The sequence below is a fragment of the Ochotona princeps genome, chromosome 11 (genome assembly GCF_030435755.1).
Source record: "Ochotona princeps isolate mOchPri1 chromosome 11, mOchPri1.hap1, whole genome shotgun sequence".
In the NCBI taxonomy this organism is placed as follows: Eukaryota; Metazoa; Chordata; class Mammalia; order Lagomorpha; family Ochotonidae; genus Ochotona; species Ochotona princeps.
In genome coordinates, this window is record NC_080842.1 from 321,321 (window position 1) to 340,114 (window position 18,794).

At 36.5% G+C, this 18,794-nt stretch overlaps 1 protein-coding gene across 1 annotated transcript in view; it reads left to right on the top strand.

Annotated features, from left to right (window-relative positions):
- LOC131481463 (melanoma inhibitory activity protein 2-like) overlaps positions 1-18,794 on the top strand; it is a 68,695-nt gene that overhangs the window by 8,845 nt on the left and 41,056 nt on the right. Inside the window, exons 8-11 of the mRNA XM_058670450.1 lie at positions 1,663-1,747; positions 5,188-5,326; positions 10,663-10,723; positions 11,680-11,715. Coding sequence (XP_058526433.1) covers positions 1,663-1,747; positions 5,188-5,326; positions 10,663-10,723; positions 11,680-11,715 — 321 coding nt within the window. The remainder of the gene's footprint in view (positions 1-1,662; positions 1,748-5,187; positions 5,327-10,662; positions 10,724-11,679; positions 11,716-18,794) is intronic.

Below are 18,794 nucleotides of genomic sequence, written 5' to 3' on the forward strand. Positions count from 1 at the left end.
GTGTGTGACTGAGTTGGGTAGAATTGTGTCTTAACTTAGAAACTTAAAAACTTTGTTTCCAAACAAAATAAACTGAAGCAAATCATTGCAATGGCAAATTATGAATTAAATTGCTAGGCTGGAATCTTGACAATATAGCTTGCCCTCTGCACCCACAATTTCCACAGCTATAGATTCAACAAACTGTGCATCAGATCTATTTGAAAAAAAAATGTATTGTGTCTGACAGATTCTTCTTCTTGTGCTTATTCTCTAAATATATAATGCTATCACTGTTTCCATAACAGAGTTACTAAGTATCATTAGCAGAATAGAACTGAGTTAAAATGTAGGTATTTATGGACTGTTTGTGAATAATGCACTATTGTGCATAAGAGACTTGAACATATGTGGATTTTTGCATTTGTGAGTTAGAAGGCTTGTCCTTGAACCCTTCCTTTTGTGGATGCCATGTGAGAAATGTGTTGTTTAACTTTTTCTCTAAGCTCAAAGATTGACAGACCTTGAAATACATGTTAAACAGAACAATCCTAGCACTGTGTGCAAAGCTGTAGACCTTTTCGTTTGGTGCCTCAAACTCTTAAAAGTGTGAGGCAACTGAAGGATGGAAATTGTAGAGCAGAATAGATTTAAGTGGGGCTTTCCAGAGAAATATACGACACAGTCATGTGATATTTTTGTTACAGTGCTAGAAAATTTTTCTGCAATCCAAGAAAAAACAACCCAATGCTGGGAAACGTCTCATGTTCTAATTTGAATACTTCTTAAGAATGTATTTTATCTCAGTTGAACTTCTCACTTATGTTTTCTTTTTAATACATTAAAATTTGTAATCTTTATATCACAGATTGGTCATTATATAAAATATATACTTTATGTTAATGATCACTTTTATTTGTAGCAGATAATCATCTCATACAACATTTTGCCATTTTAAAATATGGATTTAGCAAGAATGAACTATTGTAAGATGTTTCATTAAGAATCACTAGTTTTGGTTTTATCTTATAGAGCTTAATAGCCACAACAGCCTTGCCTGGACCTTGTTGTAGCCAGCAGCCAAGAACTCCATCTGAATGTCCAATCAAGGTGGCAGGGATGCTTCTACTTGCACCACCTGTTGGTGCGGCGTTTAGGGGTGAATATGGTCATGGAGGAGAACTAAGAAGAAGTTGGAATCAGGAGATGTAGTGAGGATGGGAACCCAGGCATTCAGATGAGAATATGGGCATCTCAATGGGCTTCTTAACTATTGTGCCAAATACCTACTCTAGGTAGATTTATTTAAAAAGTGTAATTGTACGTCCACAAGAAATACATTTGGGTTGGTATTGTGGTACTGTAGGTGAAGCTACCACATACATGAGCATCTCATAGCTCCTTGGTGCAGTGTACTTGGAAAGGCAACAGAAAGATGGCCCAATTACTTGGACCTCTGCCACCCATGTGGGAGACCCAGATGGAGGTCCTGGCTCCTGGCTTCAGAATGTTGTGATAATTTGAGTAGCAAACCCGTAAATGGAAGAGTGCTTGTCTTCTCCTCTCTGTTGACTTTGAAATAAAGAAGTAAATCAATCTTAAGAGAAAAGAAATAATAAATGCACTAGTGTAAGTTATTACCTTCTGTCTTTTTTTTTTAAAATCTCTGAACACTTTCTAAAGATGGAAAATTGCTCTGCCATCCTTGGAGAAGATATTGCCGATGATGACAGTGTGGAACAAGACATGAAGAGTGACTCGGAAAACGGTACTCCCTTAGGTATTAAGTCAGGATTCATCTTTTGATAAAATGATGGCTATTTCTTTGGTTGTTCGCCTGCAGTCCTTGCTTTTGATACACTGTGCTTTGGCATGTCTGCAACACAGTGTCATTGTCTCCCTTTACATTTACCTTCAGCTGGAACACCTTCAACCAATCCCTTCAACTCCTTAGAGAGACTTGTAGTCTCCTTCCCTACTGTTCTCCTCACAGCTGATACATGTCTTCCTTACAGCAGTTTTAAAAAATGAATACCATAATCATTTCAGTGCTTGTTTTTCTCCCTATTGTAGGCTAAACAAATGGGTAGGTGACATGCTCAAAATATGAGTGCTACATAAAACACTAATTCATAGCTCAAGATTTTTATTAAGTTAAATCGTTACACTACTTTGGATCATCACAGTAGTTTTTACCATTACCCATTGCAGTCGAACTGCCAAATGTTGGGTTAGCTGAAGCCATTCACTGTGTTTTCAAACCAGTTCTGATGACTTTGGTTTTTTCTTCAAGTGACATCTAGCGGCTGGCATTGTGGCACAGTGTTTTAAGGTGCCACCTGCAATGCTGGCATCAATATGAATACTTGTTTGAGTCCAGCCTGCCATACTTCCTTTCCAGCTTCCTGCTAAAGTAGCTAGAAAGACAGTGGGAAATGGGAGATGAAAGCACCTGTGTCCCTGCTGCCCACAAGGGAGACCTGGAGAGAGCTCTGCATTCCTGGATGCTGTTTGTCCCAGCCCTGACTGTTGATGTGTTAGGGATGTGAAGCAGCAGAAGAAAGTTTGGTCTCTGTCTCTGGTTCTCCTTTACTCTCCCTCACTCTCTATAACTCGGCCATTCAAAGAAATACGTCTTAGAAAATATTTTATTTTGAAATTGTTAGAGATTTACAGGAAATTTAAAAGTAATATAGACAGATCTCATGTTCCTTACAACAAGTTTCCTTCCTTGATGGTTCTTCCAAATGTTATGCTTTTTCCCCCCTGAACTACAGCTCAAGTAATAAATACATTCATGAAGAAAGATGTGATTTTTTAAATTGTGAAGGATTTCTGTATTTATTCATTTACTGAAAATGAACAATGACAGACAAGAGATGGGTGTTGAGAAATCTTTTATTACTGATTGAGTCCCCAAATGCCCATATCAGCTGGGGTTGGACCAGACGGAAGACCAGGAATTAATCCAGGTCTCCTAAGTGGTTGGCCAGAACCCAAGAATTTGAACTTTGATCTGTTGACTCCCTGGTACATTAATAGGAAACTGGACTGGAAGTGGAAGGTGTACTTAAAATGGTGTGTGTGTGTGTGTGTGTCTGTGTGTGTGTGTGTGATACAGCGATATTATGGCAAGAGAAAATTGCTTCTCATAGTAGGCTTATTTAGAAGGGGAATATTGCATGATTTTAGGCTTGAAACTGACTTGTTCTGAATCTCATTTATTATGTCCTTTTTTTCCTGTAAGTATACAGCTTATAAAAAACTGAATTTATGGGTGAGACAAATTAAGAGGTTAACAAAAAAACTAAATATAAAGCGATATTTATAACATTTCTTTTATAGTCAGTTTTAAGTTTGAAGTTTTAAGTTGGGTTTTAAAAAGCATCTCATTTAAAAATTTTTAAATCACAGAATTTATATTAGTAAAGTATTGAAGGAAATATTTGAATGTCAATAATGATCGTTTTTGAATAGAGAAGCATGGGCAGTTTATAATCTAATCTGTATTTTCAAACTTCTACGCTAAATGAGCATTATCTCTAATAATGAAACACTGTTTTATAAATAATTCTCGGGCCTGGTGCAGTGGCCTAGTCCTCACCTTGAACGCACCTGCATCCCATATGGGCTCCGGTTCTAATCTTGGCAGCTCCACTTCCCCTCCAGCTCCCAACTTGTGGCCTGGGAAAACAGCCGAGGTTGGTCTAAAGCTTTGGGATCCTGCACCCGCGTGGGAGACCTGGAGGAAGTTCCTGGCTTCTGGGTTCATATTGGCTCAGCTCTGGCCATTGTGGTCACTTGGGGAGTAAATCATTGGACAGAAGATATTCCTCTCTGTCTCTCCTCCTCTCTGTATATCTGGCTTTGCAATAAAAATAAATAAATCTTTTTTTAAAAAAAGAAAATACTCAACATCAATTTAATAAATAATTGTTTTTAGCAGTGGAATAAGTAGCTTAACTTTTTTTTTTTAAAGATTTATTCATTTTATTACAGCCAGATATACAGAGAGGAGGAGAGACAGAGAGGAAGATCCTCCATCCGATGATTCACTCCCTAAGTGAGCCGCAACGGGCCGGTGCTGCGCCGATCCGAAGCCGAGAACCTGGAACCTCTTCCGGGTCTCCCACGCGGGTGCAGTGTCCCAATGCATTGGGCCATCCTCGACTGCCTTCCCAGGCCACAAGCAGGGAGCTGGATGGGAAGTGGAGCTGCCGGGACTAGAACCGGTGCCCATATGGGATCCCGGGGCTCTCAAGGCGAGGACTTTAGCCGCTAGGCCACGCCACCGGGCCCTAAGTAGCTTAACTTTTAAAATGGGTTGCAAAAGTTTTTTAAAAGTACAGATATACATAGTTTTGTGTGTATTCAATCATTTATTTTTAAGATATTTACTTAAAAATTCCTTGCATTTTCATTTAAATAAGTAGTGAGTATTTTAGGATAGTTATATACTCAATACATGTAATTACTAAAATTTTTGACTTATTAATACGATTTTGTATTTTTTCTTTTCATTAAGTTTGTGGTAGTGATTTAGTTTGTGGTAGTGATTCATGCCACATTTTGGAAAATATATCTTTCCTTCATTCTATCATCAAATAACACACTGATTTTGAAGCACTCAGATTATTTAGAATTGTTAGTTTTCATTTTTATAGATTACTGTAGGTGAATTAGCAGTTGAAGGTAGGTTAAAGTTTATACTTTTCTCTCAGGCATAGTTTGGTTTAAGTCTAGAGGACATCTGAGTATTTATTAGCCAAAAGGTCTAAATTCCTTGTATGATTTATAACACATATTATGTTTAAGCCTAAAAGTTATTGCTGAATGGAAATATAATGCTATTGAGAGGCAAATTCTTTACTAGATAAAATGGATATTACTGATTGTTATGGAAATAGTTTAAGGAACTATTAAAAAATGCTTTTAAAAGCCTTTTTTAATGCATTTTAGCTTCTAGGTTGAATAATAGATGCTAAATTCAATGGGGGTTTTTGAGGATTTTATACGAAAATATGAAACAATATTTAAAATAGTAGATCTAGATCTTTTAACTATTGAAAAGCATTAGATGGTCTATTGTTGGAGCCATTTTAATTTTGTTAATTTTGTCATTAACTTATTAATTTGGTAACTTTTGCCCTCAGATGTTAGTGTGTAACTTAAAATATTCCTTCTGTTATGACCTAAAATTTTCTTTAGAACATATTGAAAGTCATCTGATTGAACAAATACCTTTGAAGTCAGAAGAGACACAATTTGGAAGTGAAATTGGGACACATCCGCAGGAAGTCCCAATAATGACTGAAGTGTATCAAGGAAATGACATGATGCCATGCAGGTAATAAAAATCATTGCCAACTCCATTGCATGACAAGTAAAATAGCCTTTGAAAGCAGAGTCATATATTGTATGTTCAAATTTCTGTGATTACTGAATATTCTTAATTTATGATTAGATTTGCTCATTCATTTTTTAGGGTGGAATACTGTTCACCCATTGGAAAGGCTGATATTCTACCATCTGCAACAAAGTGGTACCAAACCATCTACCATTATGCTCACTGAAAAAAAGCCAGTACCAAAGGGAACATGTGTTTTCTCTGATATAAAGAAACTTTCATGCAACATAGAAGTTAAATAGATATATAGGTAAACATGTATATACATACATTCCCTCTGATGAACTGTGGAATGGAGAGTAGCATAGTGGGAAGTGAAGATCCACTGCACAATGTGTCTCTACTCCTGAATAAAAGAACTCTCAATGAAAGCAGTTAAACATACCTTGATAATAGGATGCTGGACTTTCTACCATTGTCTATACCTACAATGTGTGATACATTTAAATTGCAGAATGTTGGATGTGTGATTGTTGCTGAAGGGCCATACTGTTGTAATAACATGGGGGAAAATGGTGGGGAGGGGGACTGGGTAGTGGGAGGGTGGAAAGCATGTGCCTATGGAACCATAAAAATAAAACACACACACACATATATATAATAAATTTTAAAAATATTATTTGACCTTAAGATAGTATCTTTAAGAGAGAAACTGGGGCAGATAACAGAAAGAAAGTGTTGAAAGTACTATTGGAAGTTTTGAAATAGTTCATAAAACCTTGTGTAATTTCCAGGAATTGGCTATTCAGTATGTGATTGCCTTAAATTAGATAATATTTGAGACTACGTCAAGGAATCTGAGCATGTCTGGTTTCAGTATTCTTTATACACATCTCCAATGTATGGAGTATCTCATTTAGAAAATTTTAAGTGTCAGTTAAATTTTAAATTCCTTATACACAACTCCAATATATGGTAAACTGATTCCTGTACCCTGCGCGAATTGTTCCTATGGAAGTATTCCTTGTCTTATTAACTAAGAGGAGTTAATTTGCCTAATTGATCAGGGTGACTTCCTAAGCCATTGCTGGCTTCTGTTTTGTTATATCCTGTATTGATAGGTATTTTATGGCTTTATTTAAAATACTGGAAAGGAACTTCTTAGGAAGGAAGAATTACTTTTGGCTAATATGCTGTAGGTATAGCGTCCAAATTAAGTGGATTGATATTTCTTACTACTGTATTGGAAATATTACTAGTAAATTACTAGCACTTTTCCAAATTTATTGTTGGAGAGACTGAAAGGCTAGAACCTGATAGATAAGTGTGCTGCTTTAAATATTTGAAGTAAGATACGACCATGTATTGGTCATATCAAAAGGGTTTCTTTTGCATTGATACTCTAATAGGCCCTCTCAAAATCAAGAAGAGGGTACATAGATCTGTTGTCTCATTGGAACAGGTGTCAATTAATGACCATCTGCAGGCTATGGAGTCTTCAAAAACACTCTTTTCTCCCATATCCATATTCATTATGAGTTGTTTCCTAATGAGGTGATTTCATTTTTTATACTCGCATGATGCCTCATATATAGTATCTCTTTCTAACCAGTATTTGCTATAGTGTGTAGGATGTAATACATTTATGAATCTCCCACAGGATTTCTTCCATAGTTAAGTCACTAAAATTCAATCCAGATGGAAAGTGTAGTATCAAAGAATCACTACCTGTGAGCCCTGCATGTGGATCAAATCACAGCCATGCATTGCACACTGTTGTTTAGGTCAGACAGTATATATGTGGGTGGTCCCTAAAGTTTAAATTACCTGGTGACATGATACCTATGTCCAATTTAGTGTATTTTCACTGTTCTGTAGGCACAGAGATTCCCGCTTCATACCTCATTCTGAACTACTGTATTATAACAATAGTATCCTATAGCAACAATCACAAGTCTATGATTCTTCTATTTAAGTTTATCTTGGCTTTGTAGGTATAGACAATGCTAGAAAATCTCATATGCTATTGTCGAAGTATATTTAACAGTTTCATTGTGAGTTCTTTTAGGGAGAAGAGGTGCATATTGGAAAGTATCTTCAATGATAAATACATGTATGTATATGTTAGCTTAGATATTGATCTGGTATTTTGCGTGAAGGTTGACATATCAGAGTGAATATGTGATGTTTGTCCTTTGGGGATTGACTTATTTCACTGAGAATAATGGTCTCTAGCTGGGACCATTTTGCAGCAAATGGTAGAATTTGATTTCATTTCGGTGTCTATTATTCCATGTAGTAGATCTGCTACAGTTTCTTTATCCATCTTTTGAAAGGCATCTGGGTTGTTTCCATGCCTTCACTTGTATGGATCATGCTGCTATAAATATAGGGTTGCAGGTCACTTTTTCATATGCAGATTTCGCATTATTTGGATTTTTTTCAGTATTGGACTAGCTGGACAATATGGTAGATTCACTTTCAGTTGTCCTAGTACTCTGCATACTGACTGACAAAGTGGTGGCACCAGGTTGCATTCCCACCAACGGTGAAACAGGGTACCATTCTTCCCACATCCATGCCAGCACATGTTGTGAATAGATTGACAAATATAGACCATTCTCACTGGTATTTGCTGGAATGGTAATGTGGTTTTTATTGGCATTTCCTGAATAAATAGGGAGCAGAACCCTTGTAGCCTGTGCCACACTGGGGACCCTAGGATGGCATTGGAGGGCCATTCCCTATCCCCAGGTGCTGAAGCGGTTGAGAGTCTGGGTGTTGCTCCCCTCCCATTCCCTGTTTTCCAAGACACAGAAAGTAGAAAAAATTTGAAACGATGATCTCATCTACTTTCCCCTAATCCAGGACGCTTCCCACCCTAATCGACTGTGTAAACAAAATAAAAAATAAAATGTATATAAAGAAAAAAATGTATCTGCATTTATCATGATACAAGACCTGACTTAGTTTCTTGCATTCATATATATTGTGTAATGGGTTGTAGTATTTTTGTAGTGCTGTTTCAGTCTTTAAGCAAGATCATTACATGTAAGGCCTAAGGATAGATTCTGATACAATCTCAGGGCTTCAAAAGCCACTTATCATTGCAAGAAGTATGCACACTAATAAAAATATTACTGATGATACTACTAACATAATTAACTTTGGGTACAGTATGATTTTGTTACTTTCTGATCAGACCCAGAAGCCAACTCAAGATTTAAAAGTGATATAAAATGATTCATTTTCTTATTTGAAAATCAGCATTAGAGAGAGGGCGAGGGACCTTGCATCTGCTGGTTGATACTTCACATACCTGCAGCAGCCAGCGCTGTGCCTGGCTGAGGAGCTGCATGAGGGATTCCCACATCATTAACCACCAATCTAAAATGACTTAAACATGGTTTATTGTGACTTACTCCTGTGTAACAAATATAATGTTGCTTTATATGGGAAGTCTGGATAAATGTTATGTATTCTCATAATTTCATTTTTGCACCTTTTAAATTAATTTCTGTGTGAAATTCCTACACAAAACTTTGGCATCTGTTGTGATAGCAGTGGTATTTTAGATGGTTTGCATTAAAATTTGAGTTTATAATGTTAAATGCTATGTTTATATAGCAGTTTTATGCCGTGTTTGTAATGATAAGAATGGAAATACTTTTGGGAATCACCAATTTTGATATAGTTAAGCAATAAAATTCAATAAAATTGTTTTATGATGCGTATTAAGGGAAATGTGTAATATTTTTGCTTAAGGAAATTGCTGGTAGAAGAAAATTGCCAACTAAAGAAAGAAGATCATATTTTCAAAGTGGCTGATAATCTTAACTGTGAGACAGCAGCAGTCAACAGTTACCGGTATTAAATGCTTTTTCTTTTGTGAGTTGGAGAGTAGCTAAAAGCTCACTACCAGAAAAATCAGAGAAAATGCACAGTTAACATTATTTGGATAGGTATATGAAATTTTAAAAAATTTATTCAATTTTCTTGGAAAGGCAGATTTACAGAGAGAAGATACAAGGAGTAAAGATCTTTCATCGGCTGGTTCACTCAAGTAGCTACAATAGCCGGAGCTGAGCTGATCCAAAACCAGGAGCTTTCTGAGTCTTCCACATGGTTGTAGGGGCCCAAGACTTTGAGCCACCCTTCTTTTCCAGGCCACAGGTAGAGAGCTGGATGGGAAGTGGAGCAGCTGAGATAGGAACTGCTGCCCATATAGGATCCCTATGATTTGCAAGGTGAAGATTTAGCCTTCACACTAGGCTGTTTAAAAGTCTCTTTTCATTTATTTATTTTATTTGAAAGTTAGAGGTACAGAAAGACAGATAAAAGTTAGATTGGCTTGGCCGCATGACCAGAAATAGAGCTCCTGTAATCTGAATGAGTGGCCTATATGAGATTATGAGATTATGGTGCCTCAGAGGGAGACTTATCCCATTATGCCACGGAGTCAGCTTTGTTTACAAGATTTTAAGTCCAGCTTTAACCTTGGATCCTTCTTCAGTTGACCCAAGGAACTAATGTAAAAGCTATAGACAAAAGGCAAGATTCAGCTGTATGTGATTAGTTGTGCATCACGCAAAAAGCAAAGTTGGATTTTATCTGAAAGATTTAGCTTGATAGTCTTTTTTAATTGATTCATGTATTTGAAAGGCAGTGAACAGAAATGAGGAGAAACATGGAGCAAGGAACAATTAGAGAAAGGATGAATGAATGAGTCTTTTACCTGCTGACTCATTCTCAATGACCACAGCTGTGGGTGGGACAGTCTGAAACAAGGAGCCAGAAGCTTCCTGAGGGTCTCCTACATGGGTCCAAACACGTAAACCATCTTTCTCTACGCTCCCAGGCACGTTGGCAGGGAGCTTGATAATGTGGGGCAGGTGGAACTTAAATGAGTGCTCATGCGAGATGTGGGTGATGCAGGAGCATAGCAGCCTTTGATCACCTTGTCACAGTGCTGTCCCCATCATTTTAATCTTGCAAAGGTAATGAATAACATTTGTCAAATAGAGGACATTAATTTTCTATGATCACATGAAGATTTCAGATGTCCAAATAAGCCTCCCTTGATCAGACTTAAAGCAGATATACACACAGTCTAAATCTTGGGATGACCTTTGTTTCAGGAGTGCCTAAATACTAGAATATTAACATCAGATCATGTTTTTTTTTGAGAACGTGATAATTCCTCATGTTTATTTCTCAATATATATAGTTTTGGGAGTTTTTTGCTAAGAATAGAAAACTCTTGATGTAAATAATGTTTTATGAGTGCCCTGGGTATTGTGCTTATACATTAATGTAAAAATAATTTTTCTTCATAGATGGAGAGTCAAAGTCCTTGAACAAGAATTGGAAAGAACAATTGATTATTTTCAATTACAGGTATGTGTGTGTGCATACACATGTGTGTCCCATTCATTATTACCAGGTACAGGTGTGTGTGTGTTCATGTGTGTACCATTCATTATTACCAGGTACAGGTGTGTGTGTCTGTGTTTGCATACATGGATGTATGTACCATTCTTTATTACCAGGTACAGGTGTGTGTGTGTGTGTGTGTGTGTGTGCATGTGTGTACCATTCATTATTACCAGGCACAGGTGTGTGTTGCTGTGTGCGTACATGGATGTGTGTACCATTCTTTTGTACCATTCATTATAAACAGGTACAGTGTGTGTGTGCACATGTGCATGTGTGTATCATTCTTTATTACCAGCTGCAGGTGTGTGTGTGTGTGTTTCTGTGTACCATTCATTATTACCAGGTCTACATATGTGTGCATACATGCATGCATGTACCACTCTTTACTATCAGGTACAGGAGTATGTGTATGTGTGTGTGCACATGTGCATGCATGCACCATTCTTTATTACCAAGTACAGGTATGTGTGCACACACAGGCATGCATGTGTCATTCATTATAATCATGTTTAGGTATTGTGTACGTGTGTGCAAGCACAAATGAACTGCTCCATCAGTTGTACACTTTTGTTTAGAATGTCACATGTGGCTAAGACATTTCAGCAGTTTCAGGATTTCAAAGAGCTTGACACAAGAATTCTTAGGTATCATGTCCCCTGCTTTGTTGTAAAAGTACATTAGATTTCACAAATGAAAATTATTGACCAAAGAACCTAAAGTGGAAGTGTACTAATTATATTTTAATTGTCTTCACATATACCTATAATGCGTGATGTGTACATGAAAATTTGCATCAATATTGTTGTTACTGATGTTAGTGATATTTGGAATAGTTTTGACTTGAGTTATTTCCTAAGCAAATGATAGGTATGTTTTTATACAAGAAAAGTATACATTTAAAATATTCTGTTTTTCAGATTATTTATTTGAAGAAAAATGCAAATGACAATTGGGTAAGTATCAAATTCCCATAAAACTTTTTACCTTTTATAAATCAAGTTATGATTTTACTTCTAGAAGATAATACTGAGCAACTAAAATGAAGAAAATAAATTACTATGTAAAAGAATCACTTTATTTTAATTGCACCAAAAGTGGAATTACCCTTCTTGTGAGAATTAACACATTGACCAATCCATACAGTCTAGTTTTAGCACGTTGCTATTTCGAAAGGAACCTATACTGTCCGCAAGGGTCAGAAGGATGTGATGTGCATATACAAAGATCATGGTCACAGATTCACATTTTTGGGGCATTGGATTACCCCTTGTTATTTATGAAGAAACAAAGTTCTCTGAATCATTTTAATCGTTTGTAAACAATGGGGTGGATAAAGCGCTAAGTTAACTAAGCCCCTTCTAGTTCTAAAATTCAGAGTTCTTTAAATATTTATTGAGTTACTACATATTAAGAAGTGGATGATTGTGAACACTGGTCTGTGCTGCAGAGGAACTGCATGAGGTTATGAGGTGTCTTTCGGGGAGTCCCTGACACAGAGAGGTGGAGGAGGCTACTTTTGCGCCTTTTAATGTTCTAGGCACTGTACTTGAAAATAGTGTGAAATAACATCCATTAAGTCCACTTAATAACTGTGAAGTAGATTTTATTATTACAGATTTTATAGATGAGACAACAGCCCAAGGTCACATGACTAGGAAGTGAAAAGTAGAGATTGCAATCCTGATCTTTCAGAGCCTAAGTCTTGTGCATTTTCTGTCACTTTGCATTGAATTTATTATTTAGTAAGTTTGACTTTAAAAGATACAGAAAGTGTGCCATCTAGATTTCAATGAAGCAGTATTTGTCACATCCACTACAAATAGCATATACTTACTGAAAGTTCAGATCAGGGCAGTTATTTGACCTAGCATTTTGGATGCCAGTTAGAATGCCTGCATCACATACAGGGTATTTCACTCGAACTGTTCCTTCAATTTCCTTACTTCCATCTTTGCCCTGGCCCAGTTCCAGCTCATGTTGGATTTGGGAAGTGAAGCAGAGTATAAGGAGTTTATTCCATCGATCTGCCTCCTCACATAAATAAATATGGCAACCCAAATTCAGATGATGTACAAAGCATGCATTTACACACATTTTGAAAATATTTCTAAGATTTGTTTACTTATTTGAATGATAGAGGGGGATGCAGAGAAAGACACTGAGCATTCTTCCATCGGCTGGTTAACTGTCCAAAATGGCCACAAAATGTGTCTAGATCTGATTGTATCCAGGATCTAGGAACTCCCCATGCAATCTCCTATGTGGTTGCAATGAGCCATCATTCCTTGCCTCTAGATCACATTGGCAGGAAGCTCTGAATGAAACTCAGAGTAGCTGTGACTTGAACCAAGTTCTCTGATATGGATGTTGTCTCTAGTCCTGTGGTGCCATGAGGATTACTAAAAGCTCATATGAGCATTTCACAAAAAGTGGAGTGCATTATATCCTATCTTTGTAGCCTTATTTCTTAATGTGTTACAAGTGTATTTTTGCATTTCTAAAACCGTTTTTATATCATTTTATGCTACAATTCCATAGGCCCTGAGATTTCCCTTACCCCTTTCCCAAGTTCCCTTCCCCTACTGAGTTCCCCTATATTATTACTATAACACGTAATGCATAAACAGCCATATGTCCATCATTGTAGGCATGGACCATGGCAAGGAGCCCAACTTTGTAGCCTTATTTCTTAATGTGTTACAGGTATTTTTTAAACAAATATTTCATAATTTATTTTAAAAAGTCATATTCGTTTAATCTGCTTGTTTTTCATTCTTTCCCTTGTAATTTTTTTTTAAAGATTTATTTTATTTTTTTTATTACAAAGTCAGATATACTGAGAGGAGGAGAGATAGAGAGGAAGTGGAGCTGCTGGGATTAGAACCAGCGGCCATATGGGATCAAGATGAGGACCTTAGCCACTAGGCCACTCTGCCAATCCCTCCCTTGTAATTTCAAATAATTTTGGTTCCACATATCAATAGTTCAGTAGTTTATTTTAGCAATTATCTTTGGCATAATTTCTTAGTAAAAATTTGTTATTACATGTAGGAATAATATTTACACATATATTTCTATATGATGGCAAGGTTTACAAATAAGTGATTCATTTTGTAAATATTTATGTGGTTTATTTGTCCAAGCTGTTTCTACTATGCAGTTCACTTTTTAATAAATATGAGTAATTACTTTTATTTTTTAAAAATGCAGACTAACTTCTTTTTATTTGTAATAAATTATAAATTAAGTGACTTTAACTATACTTATGTGACAAGCCTAGTGAATCATATGGTTTTCCAGTCCAAAGTTTCACAAAATGATTGTGCAAATGATGTGAAGATCTCTCAGAATGAGGTTAACCTTCCACATGAATGGTTGTGATTATTACATGCTGTTTATTCACTTGGTTGTGCAAGCTTTGTTCTCTGTAACATTTGATTTTATCTTTACCTCGTACTGAATAAAATGGGATATGATTTAGACAGTGCCATGAACTTACTGGAAGTACAACATGCATTGATAATTTCATCTATTTTTTAAAATAGCATTTAACCACATGCTGCAAAACTGTTTTAGACCTTCATGGTTTCACAGAACCATAGTGAATTTTCTGTAGCGATGATCGCCTTGAGGCAAATATACAAAGCTGCCATGTGTAATGATTCTGAGTCTCTGTTGCCATTGCCTGAAGCTTGCATCCTCCCACATTGCCCTTAGCATATTACTTGACTAATCAAACAGTCCTCCATCTCACATCAGAGAGCAGCATTCATTGGCAAGTGCACAAGTCATCTCCAGTTTTAGGCCCATGTCATCTGCTTACCTGAAATATTTCCTTTTCCAAAAGATCCTTCAACTCAAAATGTTTTAGCTGCATTTCATTTCAGGGGATGCATACATTGACAGCGATATTTGTATGCTGTAGGATGTTCATGCTCATTTTCATCTAACATTTGTCTGCATGTTTCTCCATCTTTTGTTATTTTTCAGTGGGCAGCTCGGTTTGCCGAGAGAGAACTCGATGACTTAAAGAAAGAATATTTTTGTAAAAGGAAAAGGTAAGTTTCTTAATGGTAACACTTAACAACTTTTAGCTCTTTTATTGTTACTTTCTTAATTAGATAATATTATAGGCTAAATAATGAAATTTCAGTGATTCCAGCATTTTTTCATTGTAAAGTATTTACAATTTTTTAAATGCTTAGATTACCTGACATATAAGTTGAAAGAAACTAGATTACCTGACCATATAAGTTGAAAGAAACTTCATTGATTTTTATGTATACTTTTATGTTTTTCAGTATTTAATATGGACTAAGCTAGTCATTTATTCTAGGATTACTAAGTGAGAAACATGCTTAAATCTCCAGACTGAACAAGTATCTTTGCAGTGAAAAAGGCAAAAATTTGGAAGCTTCAGGAAAAACTTAAATAATAAATGTATAAAGAAAGTGAAACAAAGTGTCATCAGTGACAAAGAGTATAGGACAAGCTGCACTGGATGGCAAGAAAACTAGACTCCAAAGCCTAAGTGTATATTTCATATTCTGTTTCTGTGATTACTAGACATTCACAATTCATGATTCATTTATAAAATATTATTTGATCTTAAACACTTTCCTCAAGAAAGTATTGAAAGTAATATTTGACATTTTAATCTATTACACAAAGGCTTGTGTAATCATTTTCATGTGAATACTTACTGTCCGATCACCTTAAATTAGATGACAATTGATGCTATCTGACTGGGTCAGGGGATTCAGTTCCATTTAATTTTGCACGCATCCATCTCTAATATGTATAAAGCTGACACCTCTCCTTTGTGCTAATTGCTCCTGCTCAGGTATTCTGTGTCTTAGTTAAATATTCATTTATCTAGTTTGTCAGAGTGACTCCTCAAGCTATACTTGACTTCGGTTTTTCTATTTTATATTAATAAGCTCTTTATGACATTTTAAATGCTAGAGAGGAACTTCTTATTAGGGAAGATTTCTTTTGCCTAATGGGATGGAAGTACATTATTCAAAATTGAGTGGCCTCATGGGTTCTGGCTTGGTGAGGGTGGAGAACAGTGTAGAGACCATTTATGATGGAGTGGGTCAGGAATCAGAGAGAGACTGGAAACATACTCTGCTTCTGTAACTTTCTCTCTCTAGAGATCTGCCTTCTCTTGGCAACCATTCAGGGACCTACAACCTTTCTTTAGGTGCAACTAGCTTCTAGATGATATGATTTGATCCTGCCTCCACCATCAATGAGCTATTGTTAATCATTAGCCTTTCTATTTTGAAAATAGAAGATTGAATTCAGGGAGGCAAATAATAACATTTTTACTCATTTTATAAATGTGTTTTGACCGTTTTTATGGTCTCTGCCCTCTTTTTATGTGTTTATTTGGAGATTCCCAGTGCCGCTCTCCTTCCTCTCTCCTCATTCTACCCCAAACCATTTTCTAGTATATTAATACAATAGTATTACTCTTTAGCAACAGCCATGAGTGCGTCATTTGTTTTTGAAGTGTATCAAGGGGTTGTAGGTATAACTAATGATATAGAATCTAGTATCAGACTGTCACGGTGTACTTGACAGCCTTACTTGGAGTCCTCCTTTCAGTTGGGAGTAGAGATGCAAACCAAAACATATCTTACATTACTGGTGTGCCATCCTCCATTTTCAAATTCATCTATTGGAATATATGTCTATACTTTTTACCCATATTTCTATTCTTTTTGTGTTTTTTAAATTATTTATTACTTTTAATTCATTAATTACATTGTATTATGTGACACAGTTTCATAGGTACTTGGGTTCCCCCACCCCTCCCCAAACCCTCCCACTATGGTGGATTCCTCCACCTTGTTGCATAACCACAGCTCAAGTTCAGTTGAGATTCCCCCATTGCATGCGTATACCAAACATAGAGTCCAGCATCTTATTGTCCAATATATTATTTATTTTGGGGGAAACTACATCCAAAAAGTAGATGCACCACATTGTTTTTGTTTTGTATAACCAATTCCACTTTCAAAGGATATCTGGATTGTTTCCATTTCTTTGCTATCATGGATTATGCTGCTGTAAATATAGGTATGCAGGTCACTTTCTCATATTCCAATTTCAATTCATGTGGATATATTCTCAGAAGTGGGATACCTCAATCATATGGCAGGTCAGTTTCCGCTTGTCAAAGCACTCTCCATACTGATTTCCATAGTAGCTTTACAAGGTACTCTCCCCACCAAAATGGAACAGGTGTGCCCTTCTCCCTCATTCTTATGAGTGGTGGTATTAGTAGATTTCTGTGTGTAGGTCTTTCTCACTAGAGTGAGGTGGGACCTCAGTACGGTTTGTATTTGCTTTTCTCTAATGGCTATGGAGCCTGAGCGCTTTTTCATATGTCTGCCAGCCATTTGAATTTCTCCTTTTGACAAATTCCTGCTCATGTCCTTCATCCATTTCTTAATGGAGTTGTTTGTTTGGCTGTTGTTTGAGTATCTGATGCTCTCTGTAAATCTTGGATGTTATTCCACTATCTGTTGTATATTGTGCAAAGATTTTTTTTTTCCATTTGGTTGATTTACAGACTGTTTTTCTCCAAGCTGCCTACTATTATTCTGGTGTAATCCGTTACCACTTATACCTGAGTCATTCCAATAGCTTCATGAGATCTTCCTGTTTTCATTGTTGTCTTCAAAGAATCATTCCCTGGCTACATAATTAAAACATTATGTGAAACCCCTTTCCCTATTCTATCCTTTATATTTTTCATAGCCCTTATTATTTTTGTTTGTCATCCTTATTGTCCTGTGAATGTTTGTTAAAAGTGCTTTCACTTTTAAGGTAAACTTTATGAGAGAATGGTGTTCTCCAGTTTTGTCTGTGTCTAAAGCTATGCAAGCGTGAATACATGTGAGACTGAAGCCAAAAACCGAGAGCTTCTTTCAGAGCTCCAGTTGGATACAGGGACCCAGCTACCCAAACACTCTTGTGCTGTTTTCCAGGCTGCATTAGCAGGGAGCTTTATTGGAGACCTGGAAATAGCCAGGTCTCAAACAAGCACCCATATGGAATGCTGGTGTCACAGGCAGAGGCTTAAGATACTGTACCACAGTGCCAGCCTCAGAGATTTCAATTAGGAAATATTTCTGTAGCTCATGGTTTTCATCATAAAGGGCAATAAAATACAACAATTTGATACTTCATTAGTAAATTAATTAGTAAATTAATGAAGGGTGTTCCAGGCTAATTTTTAGTTTCTGTTTTAAAAAATTTCCTGCTTGCTAACATTTGTAATATAACATCAGTGCTAACTAGTAATTTATTAAGCATGTATTTCCAGCTGAGATTGAGCAAGGCAAAATAAGTTTCAGTTCTCATTGTATAAACAAGTGTCTGATACACAGTATGTATTGTGCCACGTTTCGGTGGTTGTTAGTTACTTAGCTACTTACTGTGATCCCCAAGCATAGTACAGAAATGTCTTCCACTGTTCCTAAGTGTAAGAATGATACTATGTTTTTTAAAGAGGATGTATTTGTGTCAGATAAATTTTGTTTTGGCATTAATTACAGGGCTATTGACTCTGAGCCCAATGTTAATAAATCAATAATACTATATTAAATGAATCACAACTAAAGCAAACCTGTAACATAGTAAGTATTGGTTGACTGATGAAAGTGTTTTGTTATAATCTAGCGTGGATGTTGCCTTTTGTTATCCTTAGAAGTAGTGATATGTTGTGGGCTGAGGAGTTGATTTACATTCCTTAAGCTGAGCACTCAGGAATCAGGCCTAAGGCAGTAGCACCTAGCCTTTGCAGACTCATTGGCGTCCTATTGTCCTGTTGATGGGCTTGGGGGAAAGAGGAGATAATATGGTAATAAAGAGGCTTGTGGAGAGACGGCTCGACGGCTCCCAGCACTTCTAACACCATCATGGTCTCCGTGTGTTGGTGCTTTTCGCTCGGACATTCGCCGTGCCTACTATGCCAGCTCAGCTAGCCGCGACAGTGATACACCATTTAACACTTCAG